General features: G+C 41.4%; 1 protein-coding gene across 4 annotated transcripts in view; it reads right to left on the reverse strand.

Moving 5' to 3' along the window:
- Window positions 1-1,788: 1,788 nt before the first annotated feature.
- The window catches only part of greb1l (GREB1 like retinoic acid receptor coactivator), a 38,505-nt gene continuing 27,128 nt past the window's right edge, over window positions 1,789-13,165 (reverse strand). For 2 of the 4 annotated variants that reach the window (XM_067474454.1, XM_067474453.1), the window contains exons 17-34: window positions 12,888-13,068; window positions 11,492-11,681; window positions 10,711-10,847; window positions 10,217-10,559; window positions 9,725-9,840; window positions 9,354-9,577; window positions 8,675-9,240; window positions 8,391-8,496; window positions 8,122-8,268; window positions 7,856-7,992; window positions 7,534-7,695; window positions 7,207-7,411; window positions 6,311-6,473; window positions 5,843-6,070; window positions 5,609-5,750; window positions 5,288-5,488; window positions 4,669-4,807; window positions 1,789-4,504 (exon numbers count right to left, since the gene is read on the reverse strand). In XM_067474454.1, the coding sequence (XP_067330555.1) occupies window positions 4,341-4,504; window positions 4,669-4,807; window positions 5,288-5,488; window positions 5,609-5,750; window positions 5,843-6,070; window positions 6,311-6,473; window positions 7,207-7,411; window positions 7,534-7,695; window positions 7,856-7,992; window positions 8,122-8,268; window positions 8,391-8,496; window positions 8,675-9,240; window positions 9,354-9,577; window positions 9,725-9,840; window positions 10,217-10,559; window positions 10,711-10,847; window positions 11,492-11,681; window positions 12,888-13,068 (3,551 nt within the window). In that variant the 3' untranslated portion in view covers window positions 1,789-4,340. The remainder of the gene's footprint in view (window positions 4,505-4,668; window positions 4,808-5,287; window positions 5,489-5,608; window positions 5,751-5,842; window positions 6,071-6,310; window positions 6,474-7,206; window positions 7,412-7,533; window positions 7,696-7,855; window positions 7,993-8,121; window positions 8,269-8,390; window positions 8,497-8,674; window positions 9,241-9,353; window positions 9,578-9,724; window positions 9,841-10,216; window positions 10,560-10,710; window positions 10,848-11,491; window positions 11,682-12,887; window positions 13,069-13,165) is intronic. The other 2 variants (XM_067474456.1, XM_067474455.1) reach the window with 2 other exon arrangements.

Genomic DNA, 13,165 nt, shown 5'->3' on the forward strand with positions numbered 1-13,165 from the left:
CTTGATATGCATTTTCTGCAGGGTTGTTTAATGCACCATAAACTGCAGGTTAGAATAATTGATTGCATTCTTCCTTTTTTTTTTTTCTTACTTTCCAATTTACAGTTTCAGCTAAATGCTGATGATATCCAGACTCCATGGTCAAAAGCTCATCAGTCACATGACATGTACCTCCTGTGAGAGCTGAACATGTGGGATCAATCTGTGACCTTTGTGATCTTTGGTCACAGGTCAGTCCCCTGAAGGCAACACATTTCAGGCTGCCACTGGTGGGCCACACACCCTCTCCTCTCACATCTCACTACTGGGTTTTGGTCCCTGGAATCAACTCACGTCACACTAAGGGGCTTAGTTGCTGATAGGATATGCATCACTGTAGTAGTGAATGTGATCTATGTGTAATCATGTCAGTGTTTGGAAGTCGTTTAATATGAACTGCTGGATTGCCTGAGGACTCAATAAGTGAAAGAAATCAATCAAAGGGAATTATCAAGTGACATTGTCTATTTTGTTCAAATGATTAGCTGAAAATGCTAAATGCTTAGACAATGGAACAAATCCAGGAAAATGTATTACAAATAAAATTGTCATATAATATTAAGCATAAGCATCTGAATTATTCATTATTATCTCAAATTAGTCACTTTAGGAGATCTGAAATCATTGGAGACAAGCTTCTTCTGGGCTTTGCTAACTATGACGAAGTGCCAGAAACAGCATGGCAACCACTTTGTCCTCTCTTCCTTATCATACCGCTTCTGCCGCCGGCTGGAAATAGCTGTGTTATATCACACACGGGTTGTAGGTTGATGGAAAGTGTGCTCTAATATTACCTTGTATGAGCTAAAATAGTCTTGTCCCTGGACCGACAATGCCCCTGTACCGTTACAGTGAAGCCAGGAGAGGATCCTAGCATCCAGTTTGATCCAACGCCTGCACTTGGTAGCAAGGTGATTGCAAAATTAGGAAATGGGCAACAGCCTGGGATTTACTCCCTAGAAGAATAAAGAGGTCTGGGTTAAATGCAAAGGAGAGAGTGAGAGGATCATTCATCACAGACTAAAGACAAGGCTGCACAAGCATTTCAACAACACTGCTGTGGATTTGAATGGTGAGACACACTAAGCTAACACAAAAAACAAATGAAAAACAGACAATCAAGGGGCCCCACACTAAAATGACATGTTGAGTTTAGTTTACAAATTAAAATGAGTATAAGTTGCAGATGTTTTCACTGGAGAAAAACTCTAAATTTTAGCTTAAGATAGTTTGTTAACTTGGGAAATATTAAGTTAACATCATTTTGTGTGGGTTTACATACATTTTGTATGCACATTACAAATTATGATAGTGTTCAGTATGTTATGTTTATAGATCTCTGGGTGGTCAAGATCAACGGCTTTTGGCTTGTTCCTTCAGGGGTCATCACAGCGGAATATGTTCCACACGTTGATTTGCCGTGCGTTTTGTCGCCAGATGCGCTTCCCTTCCAAGGTTACCCTTGGCGGCTGGGCGGTGCCACGCCTGGTGGGGTAGGATTTGAACCTGCGTCCTTCTAGCTCTGAGACACCAGGCCCCCGGTTTAAAAATAAAACCCTGTGGCAAATAATCAGTATTTTTTTTTTAACAGATTAACTTCTTAGATGTATATTCACACCATTATACAATGATACTGCCCTACTTTCCTTTGGTTGTGACCCATGTAAAAGTCAGTTGGAAGCCCCCATGACTCTATAGATCTTTGTGAGGGGCCATAGGACAAAAAAATACAGCATGAGAAAAATGCAATGCAGATTAATTTACTTTATTACATTCATACATTTTCAAGAACAACAGCATAGCTCTAATTTTATATGTTCACAGCCCACAACCACAATGGTAAACATGAGGTAGATTATCCAGGCACCAAGGCTTTACCACTGGGTTGCACATACCAAACTAATTTCAGTGAGGATTGTGAAAGCAAGTTGCATATTAAGCGTTAAATTATTAAAAAGATTGACACATTTAATGGACCATTAGATTTTGCTAAAACAGTATCAATCATCGGTTGTATATTTGGAATAATTCTGGGAGTTTGGGGAACAGAATTCACCTGTTTGTTATATAGAATTTTCTTTTTCGATGTTATAGTGCAAGTTCACATTTTCTAACCCTATTAACATTCAATAGATCTAAAAATAATTTTTGGGGTCTTGTGCAAAGCTTTCACAGATGGTTTTGATGAGTAACACACTCCCTTGGTCTCAGCGAGTTCAGAATGCAGTCAAATATTACAGTCCAACATGATTATCAGTCCAAAATACTTGTCAAATAAATAAGAATCCCTCATGGATCCAATTTTCATTTTCAAAAACATTAAACAGACATATGAGGGGGTACAGACATATGGTTAAGGACACATCTAGGTAGATTCTTCTTGTCTTTCCAACATAACATAAAATGCAGAAAGACGCTATGACCAAATTGTACTGACAAAAGAAAACACAGGACTGAAAAACAGTAGTAACCCCTAAATGATTAAGGGCAAGATAAAATATATTAATAATGTAAACAAAGCTTTAAACATTACAGTAGTCCAAAATCCAATCATTTCATTTCACTTCACTCAGAGTGACACGTCTTTGCCTCACAGGTAAATGCCTTTTCATTCTCATTGGTCTGAAAACTGCGTGTATTGAACAGTGACTGTATGACTCATCCCCTCAGGACTAGTCTCTGTATAACCCTGTGAGGAAACATAGAACAACAAACTCCAACTACTTTCCTGTTTATGAAATGACCTGACCAGCTGTTTTTGACATCTTTCACACCTAAGCACTATCATTAAGGGGGGCTGTAGCTCAGCTGGTAAGGCGTGTTGAAGTGTCCTTGGGGAAGACACTGAACCCCAAGTTGCTGTCGGTGGGTCAGGTGAGCACCTTGCATGGCAGCCACTGCCATCGGTCTGTGGGTGTTTGTGAATGGATATCAACTTTGTAAAGCACTTCAGATAAAAGTGCTATATAAGTAGCCATTTCCCAATTTACCAATTAAAACAGGAGCTGGAATTCCAGTGAGTGTGAAGATGCTTGCTTATTATATTGTATTTACTGATTTAATGTGATTAATCATAAAGAACCCAATATTTAAGGCAGTAAATGTCTTAATGCAAAATGATCCAATCCGTACGATTGGTAGTTCACATCAACAAAAACGGTTTTCAGCTTGCCCTTCAGGGGCCACAGTGTTCTGCACGTTGATTAGGCGTGAGTTTTTATGCCAGATGCCCTTCCTGCCGCAAATGTCCCATTTAATCCAGGCTCAGGATTGGCACCAAGGTGGCCATTGTTGCCTGGGCGAGGCCACACCTGGTGGGGTGGGATTCAATCCTGGGGCTTTCTGCATCCGAACCAAATGCTCTACCACTGAGCAACTAGTCTGTTTTCAAACAGATTCACTTTTTAGATGTATATTCACACCAATATACAATGATACTGCCCTACTTGAACTTTCCTTTAGTTGTGAATATAGTTCCAAACTCATATGAAAGTCATTTGGAAACCCCCATGACTCTCTAACAGCTCATTGTTAGAAGGATCATCGATGCCACCTAACTATTTGTAATTTAGGTTTGCTAGCTCATTGTGTGAATCCCACTGATATTATGATAGATAATGATTGATGATATAAATCCAGTACAGGCCCACATCTGTCTATATATTTGTTTAATATAGTGAGCTGACCATGAAGCTCATAGACCTATTATAGTCTATGAGCTTCATGGAGTTTGGGCGTCTGAGCAGGCGAGAAGGGACAAGGAAAGCCAAGGGAAAAATCAAGGTGTCTTTGTGAGAATGTCTTTGGTGCCAAGATAAGTTCAATCCAAAAATACATGTTGAATAAGGAGAAGGGCGTTACCCCTTTAAGCGACCTCTCTTAAAACCCTGAGATAAACATGTACGTCCAGAAAGGGACATACTGTATTAAAAGTCCATGAACACATTCAACCTTCAAATAGTCACATTATTGATCACATTTTTGCAAAATACAACAAAACAAACATCACATTCAGCTGTGGGTTTTTTCAGCAGAACACAAGCTCAAGTGGAGATAAGCCCAGCAACAAGCAAGAGTTAAAAACATCCATTGACCCTCTTCAGAGCCAGGCATAGTGCACTGTGGTAGTACAGATGAAGAAAAGACACTTTAGGTGACCATGTGTCAACAATTTGGAGACTTCAGGTCTTGTGCTCAAGTATACCACTTTCCAATGGGATGGCAATCGTTACTGTCCTGGTTTCGAATGGAATCTACCCTAAATTCTGCAGCAGAGCAGTGGACCCCCAGCAGTTACAGGTTCAAACATGACGGCCAGTCAGAAAGTAAAGAGGCCGATCCTCAATCCAGTTGGATGTTTGAAACTCATCCCGCAGCCGGAACTGCCACTGATCCTCCAGCTCCAATCGGGCAATGGTCTGACGAAGGGAACTTCGGTCCTGGCAGATCACACAAAGGGTGGCACCTGTAAACACAATCCGAGACAAGACTTAGATGGCAGATCGAAACTGTAAAATGTATTTAGTATTTACATAGCACATGCTACGTTGCACACTATTAGAACATCATCAAGTAGATTCCATAATAACAGAAACAATAGAATTCACAATGACTATAGTGATGTGTAACCTTTGAGGAAGCGGAATGTCTTCAGGAGTCCAGAGACAACGAAGGAGTCACAGAGGTAAAGCAGCAGGCCACTGAACACCAGGCCCTGATGGTTCAGGTTGGTGGAGTGTGGACGAGAGTTGATGTAACACACAGAAATCTGTAAGAAAAGACAAGATAAGCTGTACTAATCTCGCTAATCAAAAAAATCCCATTAGGAGCATCCTTTTAATTTATCGATTTATTTCCATTACAGCAGAAAACACAAACACAAGGAATGTGTCCAGGTATGCAGATAATGAAGTTGAAGTGTGTGGGCTGGTATTACTCTACATGTACATTGTAAAACCCCACAGAACAAAAATGCACTGTTAGCATTCTTTGTTTGCACATGCGAATGGATGCAGGTCAGAGTGTTCTTAGCAAATGATGGATCGTGTAACATGAGAAAACACCATTTATGCTACAGAAACATTTGAAATAAACCTAGCCAGCAGGCTTTTCATGTTTTTGTAATACTGAAACAGTACTACAGGATCACAGAACTTCAGCATGTTCAGTAACAGCATTTACGTTCACACCAGTGGTAGTTTGGTTGTTTCCTGTAGGTTTATGGGCTGATACTTCCTGGAGCTCTTACCTCCGGGCTGATATTGAGGTAGCTGTCAATGGACAGAACTGGGTTGTCTCTGTTTTGAACAGCCTTTGGAAACAGTCTGTGACTGCAGCTCTGCAAGAACCTTTCTAGCAGGAACTGGGCCGGGGCGTCCAGGAGGGTCTGCTCACTGTCTGGGGCACAAACATACTGGGAAGGGCTGATTGGAGTGGGGTTTTCTATTTCCTGGAGAGAGAAAGGAGAAGGTTTGGTATAATATAGTTTTCCAAAAAGTGCATGACAAAACATATTCACTAAAACCCCACAGGAAAATAGGGCAGCATTGTGTGAACATCATCAACACACCATGATTTTAGGTTTGACCAAGAAGTCTTTGTTTCCCCCAGCTGGAATGTGTTTCTTCATCAAGCTGAAGTAGTTGAAGCGACACAGCAGCAGCCCACTGCTGTTTACCCTTAGATTAAAATCCACCTCCTCACAACTATACCTGCACATAGGGACAATTTGGTGTGAAATCATAAAATCACTATGCTTTTCAATGAAGCCATCACTGACTGAGAAAAACCTCTAATAACGTACCGATTGAGGTCATACTGGACGTTCTGCGTCAGGTCGACATTAAGCAGGACAAAGTCATGCAGATGACAGCGGCTGAACGGGTGGCTGGGAGACTTGCGAGCCAAGCCGCTGCTCCACTTGTGCGTGCCGCACATTGCATACAGGCAGATCTTAGGTGTACTTTCCATGTGCTGCAGCACTGTCTTCAGAGACACGTTGGTAAGGGTTAAAATTCCATTTGAAGTCTCACTAAGGGAATAAAGGGAGCAAGGACACAAACAAACACGAGCATATTTTTATAGGGACAACAAATAATATTCTTTACTAGATATTCGGGAAATATATTCTTACATTTTTAAAATGAATTTCCTATATAATAAACTGAATTAATAAACCTCATAAACTGAAAAATAATTGTGATGTAATAAATAAATGTGAGTAATCAGACTGAACTACTCACTGTCCACATTTACAAGAAACAATTACTACCTGCTGTCAGCTGGCTGCTGAGCGTTCCACATCACGCAGGAATCATCCATCATGACAATGAACGGCCATACGTCTTGCCTTTTTACACCTTGCTCTTCCAATCGGTTTCTCTCCAGCTCCAGGTTGTGGTATGACAGCTCTTTGATCATGAAGCGGGCTGCACCTTAAGCACAAGCAGAACGTGTCCATTTTTTCATTTATACTTTCCCCCTATTACTTATAACTACAAAGCCCTTTCACTAAAACACTGTGCTGAAGGTGGTAATACGCCGTGCAAACAAAATTCATTTCACCTTCAAAGCGCACATACACACACACACACACACACAAACACACACACACAGAGAGACACACAGCCCATTTGCAAAGTGTGCGTATGCAACAGAAATTTAGTAGTAAACTCTTAATTCAACAAGGCTGTAAGTCATAGCTGTAAAGTTGTGCACATGTTTGAATATATAGTATATTCAAACATGTGCATTGTGGACACCTTGACACTGACACTGGCAATGGTGAGACAAACTGTTCAAAGGTTTCATAAATGACTGATCCCTAGGACAACTGATTATCTAACAAATCTGACAACTGTGCTGTAGATTTTCTGCCATCGGTGAGGAATCTCTCCAGTTGGTTAAGACAACATTTAACATTTAAATAGCTATAAACAATGAATATGTTGAATATGCAACAAAATGCAACAAATGTGCGGCAAAAACAATTTACTCTATGTAATAAATGAGTCATTATGAGCAAAGGTTGACTTTCTTGGTGATGCAGACGTAGGTACACTGCAGAGGATGTGGCTGCTACGATATATTTTCTGTCTGACCTATATTGTACATGCACAAGAGGGTGTAGATGATGTCTCTGTTCAGTGAAGACAATAATTTACTCACCAACTCCAGCATTATTGAACATAGCCGGCAAGACGAGCAAAATGTGGTTAGGCCAGTACTTCCTGTAGTGGGGCATCTCAAATTGCTTAACCACAAGGATGTGAAGATGAGGGGCACCCTCCATGGCATGGAAAATGTTAAGCAGACCATGCTCTTGGCGCCCTGTTGTTGGAGTAAAGATTGGACTCTTTAACAGATTGGGGTCCTAGAGAGAGAGACACATAGAAGGATTATTCAAAGGATCAAGGCCTTAGATTTAACTTAACCACGGAGAGATGAACACATTTGGCTGCTTCTTCGTATATATACAGTAACTAGTAAACTAACCTTGGTGGAGACCATTGGGAGACGCATGCTCTCCAGGTGGCTGCCCTGCTGACTGAAAACAAAGTGCTGCTCTTTGGCTTTGGGAATGACAAACTGGAGCTGGACCTCCTCCCCCAGCATGGATGAGCAAAAAGTGAACGCATGGAATGTGCACTCTGGCAGCTACAATGCAGACACATATAGGCAGCATTAACATAGACAGATCACCATCAAGGAAAAATTAAAAAGCTAAGTGTTAAAGTATTTCAACCAGTTAGGATATACTGTACATAGGGCAGCAGATGAGTCCCTGAGATGTTTGATGTGAGCCTGCTGCACTTACCTGTGTGGCTGGACCTGCTTCACAGTAGTGGTGACACTGTTCACAGTGATGAAAGGCATTATGGGCAGCAAACTTGCTCAGGCGTATTGATTTAGTTTCTCGTTTGTGTGGCTCACTGTGTCCTTCTGGCTTAAATTCTGCAGATGTAAAAGTACAACCAAACATGTTCACGTGTGTTAAGAATAACATTATTACCTACTATGTTGTCTGTACAGTAGCAGATCTAAAGTCTAACTCTAAGAGTGTCATTCTGTTTGCACGCTGACCTTTAAAGCACTTTGCCATCTTGTGAGAGTAAACAGGGCTAGCGTTCCTGAACTTAGGGTCTCGGGGGTAGGGGTCAAATGGCAGCTTTCGAATTTCCTCAATGTCAGGCCACTGGATATTTGTTGGAGTTGTAACGTCTGATGTTTCTGAAAATGGGAAGAGCCCAAGTAGAATTGATCACATTCAAGCAAAAATGCAATATTTCTTTAATATGTTTAACATCAAATTAAGCCATTTTAAATGGAACATAACTGCCAATTATCGTCACCTTCATCCTCTTCTTCTTCCTCATCATATACATCGACCTCCAACAGTCTGATGAGCATTCGAAACAGAATACGGAGAAACTGCAGGTAGGCCCCAGTTTTTCCCACCTATTAAATGATTACAATTAATTACCTACACATCATGATGTTCACATGATGCGGAATCACATTTTAATTTAAAATAAAAGCATAGTGACATAATGTTTTATTCTATTGTCTTTTATGTTTGCAAATAGCAGATTTTTCTTTCTTTGAGAGTAACTTTAATGCAATAAAGGGTTTTTACTTGTGGCGGTCCACTGAGTAACAGACGGCGTGGATGTGGCACAGGTGGAGCTTCATAATCAGCGTGATGCTGCCTAGTGACTGTCCACTGGCGGTAGTACATGCTTTGCTCTGCCCCCTGCAGGTTTGGAGTGATATGAGGCCTCAGTGGGCTGCTCCAGGCCACATCTGCATGAGGCAGCAGGGAGTAGGAACTCAGTTGACTTCCAGACTCCCCTGCCAGCAGGTTGTATGCCGCTCGGGACATGATGACTGTGCGTGGTGACACTCGAATAGCCTTAAAGTCCCGACCACACTGTGTGGATTGGCTGGGTCTCTGGGTGGAGGAGGAAGATGGGGATGGGGAAGAAGAGGCTGAACTGGAGTAAACAGAAGGGGGGGTCTTGGAGGCTTTGCAGGCGTTGGAGGAGAGCTGACTTCCCTGGGAATCGCACTCTTGCTTGAACCCTTGTGTTACTGTGCCCATGTCTGAAGTGACAGCACCTTCAGTTGGGCAGGTGGATGTGGAGGGCTTCAGGGAAGAGTCAGCATTGTCGGATGAACTCACACCATTCTCTGCTAAAGAACCTGACCAAATATAAGCAAAAATAAAAATGAGAGGAAAAAAACATTTTGTGCTGTAAACCATGTTTGCCCTTTTAATTCCAAACTTCAGTGTCTCACTGAGGTTAGGGACTCACCAGAGGTTCTGGTTGCGGCACTGCCGTTGCTCTGAGGTCTTTCAAGCTCATCTCCATCATTCAAGCTGGTGACAGCCTTCTCCCCGTCTGATTCCTGAGCCTTCTTAGGCTCCTGGACCACACCTCTTGAGACATAGGTGCAGGCCAGACCCACCTCCTGCTCCAGGGCTGTGCGAGTCAGGTAGCTGGAGTCTATCAGACGCAGGTCACTGTATTTCAGAGACCTAGAAGAGTGCAAGTGTTAGGTTGAATGCAGAGAAAAGGAAATATATTTGGAGTTTTACTTTCACCTAATGTGTATATCTATGTTGGCTCCCACACATCTTTGCATTGGAAAATGTACTGGGGTGGGGGGGGGCATAGTGAAATACCTGGGGAAGGTCTCTCCAAGAGGGTCTTTCCCTGTGAGGATGACAATGCAGGGCAACCCCTCCAGGTCCTCATAAGTGTGTGGCACCCAGTCATCATTCTCACAACCTCTCCAAGCCTGCAGCAAAACATATTGCACAAAGTTTAGTGTTTAGCTGTGCATGTTTAATTTAACACTAGGTGAGAAATGCATGCTGGACTGTTACTGGACATGAATATCTAATAGTATCTTGTTTGGAAGATTTAAAGTGATGTCAGAAATTGAAGGAACAAAACATTTTAGGTGTATAAATATAGTAAATTATTTCTTCAATCAAATCCTGATATCTAGTTAAATATTTATAAACTTTCATGTTTTACTCTTAGGTCATATTTCCTAAATGCATCTTTCTTAAGCAGCGGTAATGTTTTCGAAATATTTTATGTATTCAGTAGAATTTGTAGTATTTAGCATGTTTAGGAGAAATAACTCCTGGGGTTTACGTCATTCTCACCCTGAGCCGGTTGGTGAAGTTCTTAGGCAGGTTGAGTTCAGAGGCAGGACTTCCCAGCAGCACAGCAAAGCACAAATGGAGCCCCAGCTTGTCCCTCACATCCTCTAGTCTCTCTCGGGCCAGCATTGCCAGCTGTAGAGAGGGGACACGGACTAGCAGCATGTGGCCCCGGCCCTGGGAGCCTTCTCTGCTTGCAGCACTGATCAAGTCTTCCACCATGGCAAGAGTCTCCGGGGTTATGTGGTCTCTCAGGGATGGAGAAGAGGTCAGGGCCATCATAGCCTCAGTGTACTGCTGAATCAACAGGTAGCTGCGAATCACCATGCTGTGTAGGTGTGGATGTCTTGAATAAAAAATAGAGTTTTTATTCTTATTATGATCACTTTTCTGATCACGTTTACCAAGTTTGAATTTTTCTAAACCCCTCAATTTATGTAAAATATTCTATTATAATGTTGGAATTAGTGGATTTTCAGTGGCAGCCCCGTTCTGACCTTTCCAGGAGCGTAAGGACCATCTTCTCAAAGGCATCATCACAACGGAGAATGGGACTGGCCACGCCCCACTGCAGTGAGCTGCTGTAGTTTCTCAGGCCAAAGTAGACTAAATCACTGGAAGCCGACTCCCTCTGCTGGAGGAAATGTATACGTGGCTGAGGTTTACAGTCATAGGTTGTATTCAGGACAAAGAGGGCGTTAACCCTTAGATTTATTAATTGAAAGTGTTCTACATGTAAATATTAATAAATATTGCAATGTGTTGTTTAAAAAAATTAGACCAAGTCTCAAATGTAACCAGCATGATGAACAGGACTGTTTAAATACAAGTAGTCATTAAACCAGAACATTTAGTTATGTTTAGTTTGGATCAGACAGGATCCATAATTTTTTCTTGTTAGAAACAGTTGGATATGTGCATTCAAAAGTTTAGAGAAGGTCAAATTAAGTTCACCTGTAAAGGCTACAGTACATTATAGATGCATTCTGAAATGTCACCCGAAGTTCGAAAATGCTTACTTTTTGTGAGTACTGTAATATGAAAGATGCACAGTAGCATGTGTAGAAATAGCTTCCTGCTAATGTAAATGCAGATTAAGTCCAGCAGGTACAGTAACCACTAGTTACAAACTGGCAACATCTCAGATGTCACAAAATGCTGAGCCATAGGTTTTTAATATCAATATAAATGAATATTACTAACCATCCAACTTTCATTAGTCGATTTTTTTTTTATGTCTTCAAAATGCATTAGGCTTCCTTTAGTGAAAACTCTTACCAGGCTTTCATCGGAGGGCCAGTGAACTTCATTGCAGATGCTGATGCGGGACTGTTGGGTCTGCAGCGTGTATGGGAAACAGCTGACCTGCAGCACTAACAGGTTCATGGCATCTAGGACTTCCTGACAGTTCACAACCCGGTCAGCCAAACCCTGCAGCTCTCCATGACACACAGACCCAGACAGAGCACTGGAGAAGAAGTGGGGCAGAGTGTCAGCGTCTTAGGTCTCTCTGAAACCTCTCTGTTGTGAATTGGCGCTACATAAATAAAGTTGAATTTAATTGAATCAAAAATCTTAATTGCTACACACATGTAGCACTGACGGAAATACCAACAAAACAAGGAAAGATTTAGCATTTGCTGTTCCAACTGCCCAGTGTATTGAAGGTCAATCCAAAGAAAAATCCTCTTGAAAACAGGAAGTAATAAAACAATAAAATGAAATAAACAGGATTTTGGCATGAGGAGCTGAAGCAGCCGTCTCTGTATTAAATAAAGAAGCTTACTAATGTCAAACTGCATCAACACAAAATCCAGGAAAATGACCAAATATGTCTGGATATAGAACCGCAATTCAAAAAAAGTTGGGATGATGTGTAAAACAGAAATAAAAAAATCCCAAGCTGAGAAATTTTACCATTTCATGGAAAATCTTAGCTCATTTTGAATTTGATGGCAGCAACACATCTCAAAAAAGTTAGTAGAGGGGCAACAAAAGACTGGAAGAGTAATTGCCACAAATCAGAAACAAATGGAGCATTTGACAACTAATTAGGTTGTGTATAAAATTAGCATTTCAGAGAGGCAGAGCGTCTCGAATGTAAAGATGGGCAGAGGTTCACAATCTGCGACAAACCGCATCTAAAAATTGTGGAACAATTTCAGAGAAGTTTTACTCAACGTAAAACTGCAAAGACTTTGAAGATCCCAACATCTACAATATATAATTTCATCAAAACATTCAGAGAATCAGGAGGAATCTCTGTGCGCAAGGGGCAAATTCGAAGGTCAAAACTGGATGCATGTGATCTTCTGGCCGTCTGCGACACGGCATTAAAAACAGGCACGATTCTCTACCGGACATGCAAATCATTGCAGTCTGTTTTTATTTATGTTTTACACATCCTCCCAACTTTTTCTGGAATTGGGGTCGTAATGTGTAAATATCTCAAATGATCACCTCGACATTTAAGCTAAATTCAAGGATAAAGATTCTCTGTTTTCACTTGCTTGCAGCTGTTCTTCCCTCTCCACTTTAACTGGAGAATCTAAAGGACAAGGCTACCTTTTCAGCCATAACAACACTATTTTTTTCACACAGCTTGGGATTATTAACAGAGCCAAACAAAGTCCATTTTAAGTGTGAGTTGGTGTGTTGGAAAAAGTCGCTGTACCTTGTGAGGTCAACATGGGAGTTGTCGTGGATGAGGACAAACAAGGTGTATGGGTTCTGTTTGACTTTCCTCATGAAGGCCTCCATCTTGGCGTGAACGTCACCATCCAGACGCACAACATACTTATCTGATTTCTGGTGGGCTAAGGAGGCGTCTTCAATTCCCAGATCCACAAGCACTCCTAAGGAGAAAAATGTATCTAACTAAGGCTCAGCTGTTTGGTATAATAGCGTAACCACAACCAAATGAAACTACACTGATTGAACTCTGGAATGGAA

This window comes from Channa argus, chromosome 14, assembly GCF_033026475.1.
Source record: "Channa argus isolate prfri chromosome 14, Channa argus male v1.0, whole genome shotgun sequence".
NCBI classification, from domain to species: Eukaryota; Metazoa; Chordata; class Actinopteri; order Anabantiformes; family Channidae; genus Channa; species Channa argus.